This window comes from Oncorhynchus kisutch, linkage group LG10 (assembly GCF_002021735.2).
Source record: "Oncorhynchus kisutch isolate 150728-3 linkage group LG10, Okis_V2, whole genome shotgun sequence".
In the NCBI taxonomy this organism is placed as follows: Eukaryota; Metazoa; Chordata; class Actinopteri; order Salmoniformes; family Salmonidae; genus Oncorhynchus; species Oncorhynchus kisutch.
The window spans coordinates 59,797,837-59,812,779 of NC_034183.2; the positions used below are offsets into that span (position 1 = coordinate 59,797,837).

The 14,943-nt window shown below is 44.3% G+C and overlaps 2 protein-coding genes across 14 annotated transcripts in view; one reads left to right on the forward strand and one right to left on the reverse strand.

Annotated features, from left to right (window-relative positions):
- Window positions 1-335: 335 nt before the first annotated feature.
- LOC109876861 (uncharacterized) lies at window positions 336-7,759 on the forward strand. Of its 2 annotated transcripts, none has more exons than XM_031834347.1 (4): window positions 336-556; window positions 801-1,163; window positions 1,917-1,966; window positions 2,180-7,759. In XM_031834347.1, the coding sequence occupies exons 1-4, from the start codon at window positions 499-501 to the stop codon at window positions 2,390-2,392; spliced, it is 684 nt and encodes a 227-aa protein (XP_031690207.1). In that variant the 5' UTR covers window positions 336-498; the 3' UTR covers window positions 2,393-7,759. The 2 variants fall into 2 exon arrangements, with proteins under 2 accessions (XP_031690207.1, XP_031690206.1); XM_031834346.1 differs by having other exon boundaries at window positions 339-556; window positions 1,863-1,966.
- A 4,006-nt stretch (window positions 7,760-11,765) lies between these two features.
- LOC109876860 (trinucleotide repeat-containing gene 6C protein) overlaps window positions 11,766-14,943 on the reverse strand; it is a 78,165-nt gene continuing 74,987 nt past the window's right edge. For 9 of the 12 annotated variants that reach the window (XM_031834319.1, XM_031834318.1, XM_031834325.1 and 6 more), the window contains 2 exons: window positions 14,094-14,307; window positions 11,766-13,809 (listed from right to left, as the gene is read on the reverse strand). In XM_031834319.1, coding sequence (XP_031690179.1) covers window positions 13,434-13,809; window positions 14,094-14,307 — 590 coding nt within the window. In that variant the 3' untranslated portion in view covers window positions 11,766-13,433. The remainder of the gene's footprint in view (window positions 13,810-14,093; window positions 14,308-14,943) is intronic. The other 3 variants (XM_031834326.1, XM_031834328.1, XM_031834321.1) reach the window with 1 other exon arrangement.

Genomic DNA, 14,943 nt, shown 5'->3' on the forward strand with positions numbered 1-14,943 from the left:
GAGTTTCATTCATTTTGAAAACTCCTTATAAATGATGTTGAATACATGTGTTATAAAGGTTGTTATGCATGATATTGCAACTGTCATAGAGGTGTTATGACTGGTTTCATAAGGTGCTATGTATACCTCCATGTATAGTGTTACCCAAATATCAATATTTAGGCTGGAATTCAATTTGCACATAAAAGTTATACCACACTGCACTTTCAGAAGTGAGTTTGAGCAAAAGCAGTGTTCAGTTTCCTGCATGTGCTCACAGCCATTCAACAAATATGGTCCTGTTTCCTCTCAAATGTATTCATCTAGATTGTTGACAGTTGGGGCTTTCAAGTCTTCTTCCTGTGCTGAGCTCATAGGTGGGAGAACTATACATGTACACAATGCATAACCGCAGAGCTTCACAGTTTAGTAGCCTGTAGGAAATAGTCCTCCTCACATGATTCAACATTAGGGTGATATGCTAGAGCAGGTCATGTGGATCAATACATAAGTAAAACCATGAAGACCAGCTGGTATTTGATTTGGATATTCATTCTCACACTGATGATCAGCACTGGTAAGTGGTGAATTTCCATTGAGGGGTTTCCTCCGGGGACTGAGGTTAAAACTAGGTTTTTTAGGAACACAATAAAAGTTGTGTTTGGCTTTGTTGGAAAAGAAAATATATTGATGTTCATTTATCCATTCAATCATATCGTCTGCAAATACCAAAAGGTTATCATTAATACACAATGGAGGTTATGAGTAACTTGCATGAGTTTTAACCCATTACCCTCACTAACCCACAACCGCCTCTCCAGCCCGTCAGGAGGTGCTGTACATAAAGGGCTCAGAGGGGCAGTCAGTGGATCTCTCCTGTACACCTGAGCAGACAGGTGGAGCCCCTGTCAGTCTCTACCTGACCCACAGGTGTGTCCGGCCTGAGAGGGAGGTGCTGTTCATGGCCAAGGACCGGAGTCCCGGGACGGTGAGGGTTAACCGGCTGTACAAAGATCGCCTGAAGGTCACAGGCGGATTGAACTCTGACCTGCTCAACGTGACCATAGCCCATCTACAGCGCACAGACACAGGCCTGTACATCTGTGAGTTTGTCTACACAGCTGACCCCTCTGACCGAACAGTCTCCGGCAGTCTGGAATACTTCCTGTTTGTTGAAGGGACAGGTACGTGATCATGATTTGGCTATAGCACTGAGAAGGAACTATCAGTGGTCACCAACCGTGGTACTGGAGAGTTACTGAGAGTGACGGCTTTAAGCCCTGTTCATCCTATGTGTCCACATTCTCATTGGGGGGAATTCCGACCTGAGTTAAATGCAAGTGAATGGAACATAATTCCCTTTTTATACACTGTTATCTCCACGTATTCTGACCTTAAATTTAAGCATGAGAATAGAATGCTATTCACCCGCTATTCTTTTGGGTGGAGATCAATGAATTAAGGTGTGGCGGAGATTTGTCTACAGCTACTCTGCATTCTGACCTTGATTTAGGGATTTATTCAATTTGTAAAGCTGAAGTGTTACAGATTCCGCGATATAAATGTAAAGGTACATTTCCGATTGAGCAAACATATACAGCGTTTACCGTGAATGCAGTCTGGAATCCCATAACTTTTTAACTACATAGCATGTTAGCTAACCCTTCCCCTAACCTTAACCCCTAAACCATAGCCTAGCTAACATTAGCCACTGAGCTAACGTTAGCCACAACAAATTGTAATTCGTAACATATCATACGAAATGGATAATGGACATCCACAAATGAATACATACTATACAAAACATATCATACTAATTGGAGTGTCCTGGATTTACACTTACTATGTATTTGTATAAAAGTGTGTGGGTGTTGATTGTGCAGAGAGTGTGTGTCAGTGCTCCAGCTACCCCCCACTGATCTACACCATCTCTGCAGCAGCTGGCCTGCTTCTCCTCGTCCTCATCTGCCTGTGTGCAGTAGAGTGTGTAAGTAGCCTAATCAACCCGAATCTTACCACCATACCACAACCAAGTATGTTAATGTCGAAATTTAAAGGAAGTCCTCACTGTTACTCTCGGGAATTACTTCAGTTTATTTTTCAGACACATGATGAACATTGTTTCCACATCTAATTTTAGTCAGGTATAAAGTCATGAGTAAATTTGTCAGTATAAAAGTATGCCTCATATCCATTTCAGGCTAAGCTGAGAAAACGTCATAAAACACAAGCCCCCATCCCCATCTATGAGGAAATGAACAGTGGGTGTCGAGGAGCTGGAAGTGCCCAAAATAACCATCCCGTGCCTACACACCTGGAGGAAACAGAGTCCCCTGTGTACAGCAACCCCCAGGCCAGACAAGCACAGGAGAACCACTACGCCAGCCCCCGACAGATCACTCTGAAGCCCTGAGCGAACCACAGAGGGTGGTGTCATGCCCCCATAATGTTTTTTAAAGGGGGAGTGGATGGCAGAAATAACAGTACCAGAGTTCCAGATTTAGATATACATGTTCTAACCCACTCTGACAGGTGGTGGGAAAGAGTTTGACTGTCATCATTGCTTTTTCAAGTCTGTGCAAGATCGTAAACTATTGGTCCCACCTCACCTCTCTTTTCTACAGGAGTCGCCCAACAAACCCACCTACAGGATGAGAATGGAAAAGACTGAGAGCTAGTACATAGGTCACTGTGCCTGTATAGGTGTACTAGTGGTGATGCCCTCAGAACAGGATCTAATAGGGAAAACTCCAATCTGCAAACTAATTGACGAACACCAACATCAAGAACTGACCACAACACCCTTTAACAGACCAGAAAAAAACTGCAATTTTATTAATAGATGAAAGAAGCTCCATAGTTCATGAAAACATTGTTTTCGGTGCATGTCATTTAACAATCACATTCTATGAGGAGAAAGAGATACATTGAGAAAATAAATCATTACAAGCCAACTGACTCTTCTTTAAATCTCAGTACAGACATTTTTCCTTAATATTTCAAAGACAAAAAAGGCAAAAAGCAGCCCTAACCCCAAATCCCCGTCCCACCCATCATCCCAACAAAAACACAATAACTGAATGAAACGACAGAACATACAGATGGGGTGACGGGCACAGTGCTAAAGAGTAAGACGCTCATTGGTTTAGGAATACACAGTATAGCCATGTAGCGCGATGTCAATCTGAATACATAGCATAGCCATGTAGCGCGATGTCAATCTGAATACACAGTATAGCCATGTAGCGCGATGTCAATCTGAATACACAGTATAGCCATGTAGCGTGATGTCAATCTGAATACACAGCATAGCCATGTAGCGCGATGTCAATCTGAATACACAGCATAGCCATGTAGCGTGATGTCAATCTGAATACACAGCATAGCCATGTAGCGCGATGTCAATCTGAATACACAGTATAGCCATGTAGCGTTATGTCAATCTGAATACACAGTATAGCCATGTAGCGTGATGTCAATCTGAATACACAGTATAGCCATGTAGCGCGATGTCAATCTGAATACACAGTATAGCCATGTAGCGTGATGTCAATCTGAATACACAGTATTGCCATGTAGCGTGATGTCAATCTGAATACACAGCATAGCCATGTAGCGTGATGTCAATCTGAATACACAGTATAGCCATGTAGCGTGATGTCAATCTGAATACACAGTATAGCCATGTAGCGTGATGTCAATCTGAATTAAAGAAGCCAGATGTTGGGTTCTTAGGGTGGGGGGGTAGGCCTACCCAATCAAATAAAAACAGTGGATCCCAAAACCCCTGCATAAAATGCACCTTGTACCCATCAAAGCCCCCCCCCCCCCCAACGTGTGCATAGATCATGATCCTTTACAACCAGCTCGTTTTAAAAACATTTCCCTGTTCTTTAATACCCGACATAAGAGAGAGTGACAGAGGAAAGAGAGTAATGCACAATGGTCCTTATTCAGTCAGGACAGGACTTCTAAGAAAATACAATAAAGATTCAAAACATACAGAATTTGCATGTTCTTTCACGGTCATTTTTTTGTAACAATCAAAATCAAATGATAATTTTGTTTTTAAATGTAAAGCAATTTTAATAAAAATGTATATAAAGCACTCCATTTTTTGTAAGTTCATTTAAAGCCCATTATTTGGTTAATATGTACAGTGCCTTCATAAAGTATTCACACCCTTGACTTTTTCCACATTTTGTTGTTACTTAGTGGGATTTTTTTTGGCAATGATAAACACAATTCTCTCATTTCAAAGTGTAAGAAAAAATTGAATATTTGTGCAAAATTCATGAAAAATAAAACACAAATATATCTTGATTAGATAAGTATTCAACCCCCTGAGACAATACATGCTAGAATCACATTTGAGTCTGAGTAAGTCTCTTTCCACACCTGGATTGTGCAACATTTGTCCATGATTCTTTTTAGAATCCTTCAAGCTGTCAAATTGTTTGTTGATCAATGTTAGACAACCATTTTTAGGTCTTGCCATTCAAGCAGATTTAAGTCAAAACTAACTTGGCCACTCTGGAACATTCACGGTATGCAACCCCAGCGTAGATTTGGCCTCGTGTTTTAGGTTATTGTCTTGCTGAAAGGTGAATTCCTCTCCCAGTGTCTAGTCTAGTGGAAAGCAGACTGAACAAGGTTTTCCTATAGGATTTTAACAATTACAAGCATACCCATAACAAGATGCAGCCATCACTGCTTGAAAATATGGAGGGTGGTACTCTCAAACATAACACTTTGTATTCAGGACAAAAAGTTTATTGCTTTGCCACATTTTTTGAAGTATTACTTTAGTGCCTTGTGGCAAACAGGATACATGTTTCAGAATATTTTTATTCTATACAGGCTTCCTTCTTTTCATCCTGTCAATGAGGTTAGTATTGTGAAGTAACTTCAATGTTAGTGATCCATCCTCAGTTTTCTCCTGTCATAGCCACTATACTCTGTAACTGTTTTAATGTCTCCATTGTCCTCATGGTGAAATCCCTGAGCAGTTTCCTTCCTCTCCGGCAACGCAGTTAGGAAGGACGCCTGTATCTCTGTAGTGACTGGGTGCATTGAGAAACCATCCAAAGTGTAATTAATAACCACCATGCTCAAAGGGATATTCTATGCCTGTTTTTTTGTGTTTTTTTACCCATCTACCAATAGGTGGCCTTCTTTGCAAGGAATTGGAAAACCTCCCTGGTCTTTATGGTTGAATCTGTTTGAAATTCACTGCTGACTAAAGATAATTGTATGTATGGGGTACAAAGGTCGTCATTCAAAAGTCATGTTAAACACTATTACTGCACACAGAGTCCATGCAACTTGTGTGACTTAAGCACATTTTTACTCCTGAATGTATTTAGGCTTTCCATAACAAAGGGGTTGAATACTTATTGAATTTAGAAATGTAGAAGGATAACTTTGACGTTATGGGGTATTGTGTGTAGGCCAGTGACCAAAAAAATCTACATTTAATCCATTTTTAATTCAGGCTAATAACAACATTTGGTAAAAGTCAAGGGGTGTGAATACTTTCTGAAGGCACTGTAAACTGCTACGGATTTAAAAACAAAGGATATTTTCTCTCTTTCTGAAATTCATAAGTTTTTCAGTGCTTCATTTTTTAAAATCTTTTTTTTTTCTTCGTACATTAAAATGGAGTGGAGTTGGAACTCTGGAACCCTGGCCTTCCTGAGACAAGATCCACTTTATGTGTGCAAGATAGTGAGCAATTATGTTTTTTTTGTTGTTTTTTTTTACAAAGGAAAAATGTAATAAAAATGCACAGGCTTTAGATAGTCCATGAAATCAACATAGAACAAAGATGTCAAAGGTCAAATATAACATGACAACACTGTTGGATCCCAGAGTTCTGAAAGTAGCACAATATTAAAATCTTCATTCTGTAAAGTGTTTTTGTTATTCTTTTTAAAAATGGAAGTATTTGTCCTTTTCTTCTGTTTTTCCAACATTTTCATACAGTTAATTCATTTTCCTCGAACTTCAGACAAACAAAAATGGTTGTAAACCGTCAGTGGCCTTGCAGAAAACAAGCAGACATAACGCATGAGATTTTAACAAAAATGAAACTGAACAAAAGCTAACAAACCAAAAAGGTAGGCACCTCTGAAGTGAGCCTTGTAATCAACCCTCCTTCTGATGTCCTTCGGTTTGTCCCTGAATAGACAGGGAGAGCTACAAGTCTCTCTACCCAGACTCTATGGCCACAGGTCTTCAAAAAGACTTTTTTTGAAACTTTTTTTCAATATTTGTTTTTTTTTGTTGCTTTTGTATACTTTTTACGTTTATAATCTGAAACAAATGGTGCAATACTTATACTTAATAATCCATCTTTTTTCTTGGATTATTCCACAATGAAAGCCACTACAAGGTATATAAACATATTACAGATTAAAAACACTTATTTTCTTAAGTCCTTGAGTAAACATTTACACGTGAAGTCGCCGTCTGCCCCCAGTATTGTTCGATTAGCTTGAGGGGAGGCTGACACTCAGTGCAACGCTAGAGTCTAATAACAATAAACCTCACAATACACTTTGATAAGACAAAAATAAAACACAAAACTAATATACCGAAAGGAAATAAAATGAAAAAGCGGAGATAATTCCCACTGTAAATCACAGGCTCACCATCGTTTGAAACCTCATACACACAGTCTGTCAAACAGACACATCCATCCACCCACCCATCAACCATACAGTACAGGCAACCTTGTGCAAACACTCAGATACAACAGATGTCATTTAGCATTTTTTTTATACTAATCTTTGTTTTTAACAATCCTCATTTTTCTAATTTAGTTCACTCAGAACAGATATTCTCAAATATCCAGGAAGTGTATGAATGAGACAAAATTATTACAAAGTGTTCACATTACAATATTGGCGCTTCTTTTTGATTCAAGTATTTGTATTCTTTATTTTTGTATTACTCTGATATGTTAATATTATATTTATCTTCTGGGAAATATACAGAGAAGGAGAATACATAGGGGTAAGGTTGGACCTGGGGCAGAGAGCGGGTTTAGGGTAAAGTGGAAAGAGAAACCTAGCTGTATACATATGCACACTTGGATGTATACATGTATATAAACTAGCATGTGCATATTCAACCCAGGCCCTTGACAAAGATTTGTTTTCTTGTTTTCCTCTTGAAATGGGGTCCCTACCCCAGAACCTACTCTGGTCCATGATTGAGAAGCATACTTTTCTTAAACTCCAGTTGCCTTTGAGTGATTTAAAAAGGGAGATTCTCTTGACTTCCTACACCAGTCATCCATGGTGTATATTGATGGGTCAAATAAGGTGGGGTGGGGGTGGGTAGAGTGACAGGTGGGCTCTCAGTGCTCGTGCTGCACAGAGAATCCTGGGACGCCTCTGAGACTTGACCCCCCCCAATCCCTTTTTTGTGACCCTATTCCAGTCTGTAGCCTCGGGAGCCCAGCGTGGAGCAAAACAATTCAGGTTTTTCAGAAACAGGCAATTAGTGATTGTTGCTAATGTCACACGACAATGACGAGTACGAAAAACAACTCTTGGAAGAGGGCCTTTCCCCTTTTAAGACTTGGTACCGAACAACAAAACTGTGAGGTGTGTCCTGGCCCTGCTGATACGGTGGGCCCCACCTGGACCCTAACCCAAAAATCCAGATCTGGGGCAATGTTCTGTGGGTGGTGCACTCGAGGCTGGAGGTCAGAAACGAACAGCATCAACACAGTGTTCCAGAAGAAAGCCCCAGTCAGAGGGCCACAGTTGGGGGGAAAGGCTTGCAGAGACAGAACGAGGCCTCTCAGCCAAGGAGTGCACAGCAAAAACATACTGTAGGACTTTTTTTAAAACACTTTTTTTTTTTTGTACTTTAGCTTCTACTTTTTGTCACCCCTCCCCCCCCCAAAAAAGATAACATGTTTTTGGTTTTATAAAAGGTGTACCCAATGTGACCCATCAACAGTACACACAGACTGCCTGTTTTCTTTTGATAGCTGGGACAAAGGACTGCCTCATATGTCCTGGCCCAAATATTACCCCCTCCTCCCACCCCACATTCCTCCATGACCCATGTGCCTTTAAGTCTAGGATTCAGGAGGAAATGTAGTCTCAAAACTACTGAATCTTGGGAATTGAAGGCTCATTTGACAGCAGAGACAACTCAATGGTAAATGGCAGGGCTGAAGTATATATTTTAGTCCAGTTGGCACATGACACATGAGGAAGGACTCCCAGAAACCCCCATCCCCACCACTCATACTTCTCATACCACTCAGCAGGTCATTATTAGTGTTACCTAAAAGCTCTTGAAATCATCACAATGAAGAACTGTACTTTACAGATGTACTTTACACAATGCTAGAGCGCCAACAGGGGAAAGCAGAGTCCACTCAGTGGTCCTCCTGAGGCGTGTATGTATGAGGGATATCAGTGAGACTGAAATACAAACACACCACAGTGATGGGACAGTGGGGAGGGTAGTTGGGAGTCTGCCCAGTGCTGGATGGCATGAAAAAATGCCAGGGGGGTGGAAAGGAGAGGGTTAGATAATTGGCAGATGGTTGGTGGACTGATGGTTGATGGTTCTGAGCGCGAACCTCTGTCTTTGCATAGAAATCGAGTGCTGCGTCAGTTTATATGGTATTCAGGTTGACGGAGAGGGATAGTGGTTAGTAGTCTGTCTTTTCATTCTGCCAGAAAGCTCCTAGACAGCCTATGGAAAATAAAGCACCAGTGTGAGTGAGGCCTGACTGGAGTGGAGGATGTGTGTGTGTGGAGAGGACAACATGGGGATGGGAAGGGAGAGAGGGTGGGCTGGACAGCAGAGGCTGAGAGAGAGGGGGAGCAGGGCAGCAGAGGCTGTGAGAGAGGGTGGGCTGGGCAGCAGAGGCTGGGAGAGAGGGGGAGCAGGGCAGCAGAGGCTGTGAGAGAGGGTGGGCTGGGCAGCAGAGGCTGAGAGAGAGGGTGGGCTGGGCAGCAGAGGCTGTGAGAGAGGGTGGGCTGGGCAGCAGAGGCTGTGAGAGAGGGTGGGCTGGGCAGCAGAGGCTGTGAGAGAGGGGGAGCAGGGCAGCAGAGGCTGAGAGAGAGGGTGGGCTGGGCAGCAGAGGCTGAGAGAGAGGGTGGGCTGGGCAGCAGAGGCTGAGAGAGAGGGGGAGCAGGGCAGCAGAGGCTGAGAGAGAAGGGTAGCAGGGCAGCAGAGGCTGAGAGAGAGGGGGAGCAGGGCAGCAGAGGCTGAGAGAGAGGGGGAGCAGGGCAGCAGAGGCTGAGAGAGAGGGTAGGCTGGGCAGCAGAGGCTGAGAGAGAGGGGGAGCAGGACAGGCCGGGTAGATAGATACCCTCAATCTCACACCTGATCTGACTATACATTAGAACCATCAGGTCCGCTCCTGAACCAAAACACTGACTGTCCAACAACCACACCAAATGAACCACCCCCACTGAGATCTGCAGTGTCCGTATCCATAACATTCCTGTGGTGGGCTGCGTTTGCTGAGGTGCGCGTCGAACCAGAAGTATTTTAGCTTCTGCTTACGAGCAGTAAGAGCAGGGGACAGGAGAGCAGCTGAACACTGCATGGAGCCGTTGAAAAAACATCCGTAAAAATCATTGTAATCATCATAAAACAAACAACAGCAAGTTTGACAAAAACTAAAACAACAACTGGAGATTTTTCCAGATATGAAAATAATAAACCAAAACAATTAAACCAAAAAAAAACTTTACACAATTCAAAAACCTCTCCATCTCTGGCTAAAGTGATCCTTGCATGAGAGACAGAGAGAGAGGGATAGAGTGGAGGTGATGAACAACAGAGTGGGACAGAGTGGAGGTGATGAACAACAGAGAGAGGGATAGAGTGGAGGTGATGAACAACAGAAAGAGGGATAGAGTGGAGGTGATGAACAACAGAGAGAGGGATAGAGTTGAGGTGATGAACAGAGAGAGGGATAGAGTTGAGGTGATGAACAACAGAGAGAGGGATAGAGTGGAGATGATGAACAACAGAGAGAGGGATAGAGTGGAGGTGATGAACAACAGAGAGAGGGATAGAGTTGAGGTGATGAACAACAGAGAGAGGGATAGAGTGGAGGTGATGAACAACAGAGAGAGGGATAGAGTGGAGGTGATGAACAACAGAGAGAGGGATAGAGTGGAGGTGATGAACAACAGAGAGAGGGATAGAGTGGAGGTGATGAACAACAGAGAGAGGGATAGAGTGGAGGTGATGAACAACAGAGAGAGGGATAGAGTGGAGGTGATGAACAACAGAGGGATAGAGTGGAGGTGATGAACAACAGGAGATGAACAACAGAGAGAGGGATAGAGTGGAGGTGATGAACAACAGAGAGAGGGATAGAGTGGAGGTGATGAACAACAGAGAGAGGGATAGAGTGGAGGTGATGAACAACAGAAGAGAGGGGGATAGAGGGCGGGATAGAGTGGAGGTGATGAACAACAGAGAGCGGGATAGAGTTGAGGTGATGAACAACAGAGAGCGGGATAGAGTGGAGGTGATGAACAATAGAGAGAGGGATAGAGAGCGGGATAGAGTGGAGGTGATGAACAATAGAGAGAGGGATAGAGTGGAGGTGATGAACAACAGAAGAGAGAGGGATAGAGTGGAGGTGATGAACAACAGAAGAGAGAGGGAGAGAGCGGGATAGAATGGAGGTGATGAACAACAGAAGAGAGAGGGAGAGAGAGAGGGATAGAGTGGAGGTGATGAACAATAGAGAGAGGGATAGAGTGGAGGTGATGAAAAACAGAAGAGAGAGGGATAGAGAGAGGGATAGAGTGGAGGTGATGAACAACAGAAGAGAGAGGGAGAGAGCGGGATAGAATGGAGGTGATGAACAACAGAAGAGAGAGGGATAGAGTGGAGGTGATGAACAACAGAAGAGAGAGGGATAGAGAGCGGGATAGAGTGGAGGTGATGAACAACAGAAGAGAGAGGGATAGAGAGAGGGATAGAGTGGAGGTGATGAACAACAGAAGAGAGAGGGAGAGAGAGAGCGGGATAGAGTGGAGGTGATGAACAACAGAAGAGAGCAGGATAGAGAGTGGGATAGAGTGGAGGTGATGAACAACAGAGAGCGGGATAGAGAGAGGGATAGATTGGAGGTGATGAACAACAGAAGCTGGCGCAGTAGTAGTAGTTAATACGAATCGGACAGTTCTGACAGCTGCTCTTGGGCACCAGAGGCCCGGGAGGTCCCTGGGGGAACCAGTCTGTGAGGCTCCCCAGGGATGGAGAGGGGAAGGTGGGGTGAGAGCTGCTGCAGAGGCCTGGTGTGGAGCTTCTATGAAGTCCACCCCCTCCGCAGCAGGCAGGCACTCAATGGCCACACGATCATACAGGTTGGCAGGGCTTGTGAAAAAGGTTGAGAGACAGAGAGAAAATGGCGATCCCCCTGCAGAATCCATCTCCAGAACATTGCCGCAGCATCTAGTTGCGTCTCCAGACAACAAGGCTAAAGATCTGCAGTCATGTAACAGTGATATTTACTTTGATAGAGTGAAAGGGAAAACAGGCGAGTGCTTCGGGGTCTCACACCCGATAGTGCCCAAAGTCTTTCATTCTTTCCTTTCATCCCTTCATTGTGCTACCATTTCAGAAAGGTTCCTGGTACCACACACAGACAGCGAGAAAGGGAAGGTCGAAAATAACAAAACAATATGAAAACTGAAAATAGTTTCACATCTGTTACAGTTCATAAAGAGTTACACAGAAGCCACGTTGTAGTAGATTGCTTGTTTTTTGTTGTTTTTTTCCTAGAGTTTTTCAGTGTCACACGCTTCTCCTCTTCTGATTCGTTGGCATTGAAGTGAAGGAGCTTGACGCTCTTTGCTAAGTGCTATGATAAACCACCTCTTTTTATAAAGCAGTTATATATTTGTTCCATACTTTTTTGTACCAAATACAACAATGGAAAGAAAGAAATGCATGGTTTCGTCTTGTGGGTAGATAAGGAACAAGTCTCGTTTTGGTATAATGCCCCATACACCCCCTTCCTTACCCCTGTGCCCCTCTAGTCCGTCACTGTGAGGCTGGATTAGAAAGACCCAGTCCAAGACTGAATAACAAGTGCTTGTTGTATATCCTTGTGTTTCACGGATAAGTAGGTCCAGCCAGCTCACACACCCAGGGGACATGGATATAGAGAGTCCTTGCTGATTCTGTCTCTGCTCTTGAAAGAGGTTTGTGAGAGAAACCCTTTGAGTACTTGGTGTGGACGGTAGTAGAGAGTAGTCTGTGGCTTATATTGCACGTCACTTGAAATGGTGTGTTGGTGTAAAGGAGAGATTAGTGGACCACGGTAACGACTGAGGTCTTCCACAGTCACAGAAAGGGGAGGAACCAGACCACAAGTTCGTCCTTAAACGAGTTGAGGTGCATTTCAAAACAAGTGTTTTGTTACAGTTCCATAGAGCAGTGGTTACTAGACTTCAACAAGACGGTCATACACACATGTAAACACACGCCCCCGGAAATATTCACACACTGGAGTCATATTTCTCTTCGCTTATTTTGCGAATGGTTTGGGGAAACAAAACTCCTCCATGACAAAAATGGCTTTAAAATGAACAAGGCGAAGATCTTTTGCGTTTGCATCATCAATCCCTTTAAGAGTGGTGGGGACTGAATAATGTGCTTGTGACCGCCGACGATTCCAGTTGAGAGCTGCTGTGGCCTCAGTCTCTTACAAGCACATCCTCTCCCCTCGGTTTTCGCTGGCTCAGAAATGAGTGTGCAATTCTCAGTACGTTTTCTTCAGTAAGTACAGAGTGAGTGAGAATCAGTGAATAAAAGAGGGGAACGAGGCCAGGGGGGAGGTTAAGGCTAGTAATTAGTGCTGAGAAAAAAACAAACAAGAGAAATTCCGGACTGGTAGAAAGTTCTGGAACCTTCCCGACAGGAAGGGGATGGGCTTTGGGAATGACGTGTATCTATGGTTTCTCTGAGGTGTGGATTGACTGCTGCCAGGCAGCAAGGGACTATGGGAGTTTTGAAGATGGCAGCTCGTTGTTTGAAGCAGTTAGTCTAAAACACACGTTTCACATGACAAATAGTTCTCAGAGTAAAGTTCAAATGTTTCTCTTCCTTTGTTGGTTGAGTCAAAGGCATACTCGTGCTTTTCCGAAAGTCCAAACTTAAAACACTGTAACCAGAGCCTCTCGCCAAACAAATCTAAAATGAAATGTTTTTTTTTTTTTTAAACAAACAGAAAAATTGGAAGAGGGTGAGCAGCGTGGACACAGAAGAGTCACCTCGTCCTCCTCAAATCTGTCCCTCGATCATCCCACCCACACTGATTATCACCACATTGATTTGCTTGGTTTTTGCTCTTCTGTTTGTATACATGTATATATGTAGTACTGTGTAGTATTCCTGTGTATTATTCCATTCCTCCTTTTTCTAGCATGGAGCTCTGTGACGTGGTCCTACATGGACTCCCCGCTCAGCAGGTCCCCAGGCAGCAGCGTGTTGATAGGAGTAGGACTCCCCATGACCCGCCCCTCCTCTCCGCTGGGCGGTCCCCATAGGCTGGAGTACTGGGGCACGCCCCCCCAGAGCAGATCTCCGGCCGTCTTGGCTCCACCTCCTCCCATGCCGCCACCGCTACCGCCAGAGTTCCAGTGGGGGTGGCCAATGGGGTGCGAGGATCTGGGCCCGGAACCACCCATCCGCGTCTGATTGACACCTGGGTCAGCCTGCCAGCTGGTGGTTGAGGCTAGCTGCTGGCCCTGTGCAAAGAAGCGCTGGACCTCTTCCTCCCCAGCAAACTCTGCCAGGATGGTGGTGTTACCCAGAACGCACCTGGACAGGAAGAGAGACAAACAGAGAGGTGTTATTTGGTTAGCCTCGTTGAAGTGGCCATTCTCATACACCACGTGTGATGCTATAGATACTGTTTCTACCCTTTGTGGAAGCAGGCTGGGCACCCACTAAAAGATCTCTCTAAGTTCACATTTTTCCAAATTCTAAGCTTTCCAAGTTCTCCCAGTTCTAAGTCCTTTCACACCTGACAATTGACATGACTTAAGTGTTTCTGCCTTCGAGCAGTGAGAGGGGCAGGAAAACTGCCAACAACATCTCCGTACATGTGCAGGGACTTCTGGGCCTTGGCGGCCTCCTCCTTGGAGCTGTAGCGCACCAATGCGTTGCCCTGGGTCAGGTTGAGGTGGAATGTGATGAGGGGGCCGTGCTGCATGCATAGCGTCCGCAGGGTGGAGCCGTCTATCTGGGGAGTGAGGTTCCTCAGGACCAACCAGCTACTGGTCCTGTTGGAGCTGTCTGTACTCCATGTGGTAGCTGCTAGAAGGATAGAGGGGGAGGAGAAGGAGAGAAGAGGGGGATAGAGAGGGAGGAGAAGGAGAGGAGAATAGAGGGAGGAAAGCTAAATAAACCTAAAATGCAGAATTGCATTACATCTAACACCATGTCGTCACAATGTCAAATGGATTCTCCAAGGAGCTAGGAAAGTCAGTAAGATGGGTGGTGGATTCTAAGCAGTAAGCTCTGTAGTTTAGGTAAACCACAGTATCAGTTGATCAAGAGAGGTGCCTTCAACCACAACATGGCATTCTCGGGGCGTTGTCTAGACCGCCTTGGCTGTACCAAAAGGGCACCAAGTCTCTGCCTGCAAGGCTACAACATACACATCTAGAACCTGACCTTTAGTCTGTATCACAACACCTCTAGAACCTGGCCTTTAGTCTGTATCACAACACCTCTAGAACCTGGCCTTTAGTCTGTATCACAACACCTCTATAACCTGTCCTTAAGTCTGTATCACAACACCTCTATAACCTGTCCTTAAGTCTGTATCACAACACCTCTATAACCTGTCCTTAAGTCTGTATCACAACACCTCTAGAACCCGGCCTTTAGTCTGTATCACAACACCTCTAGAACCTGACCTTCATTCTGTATCACAACACCTCTAGAACC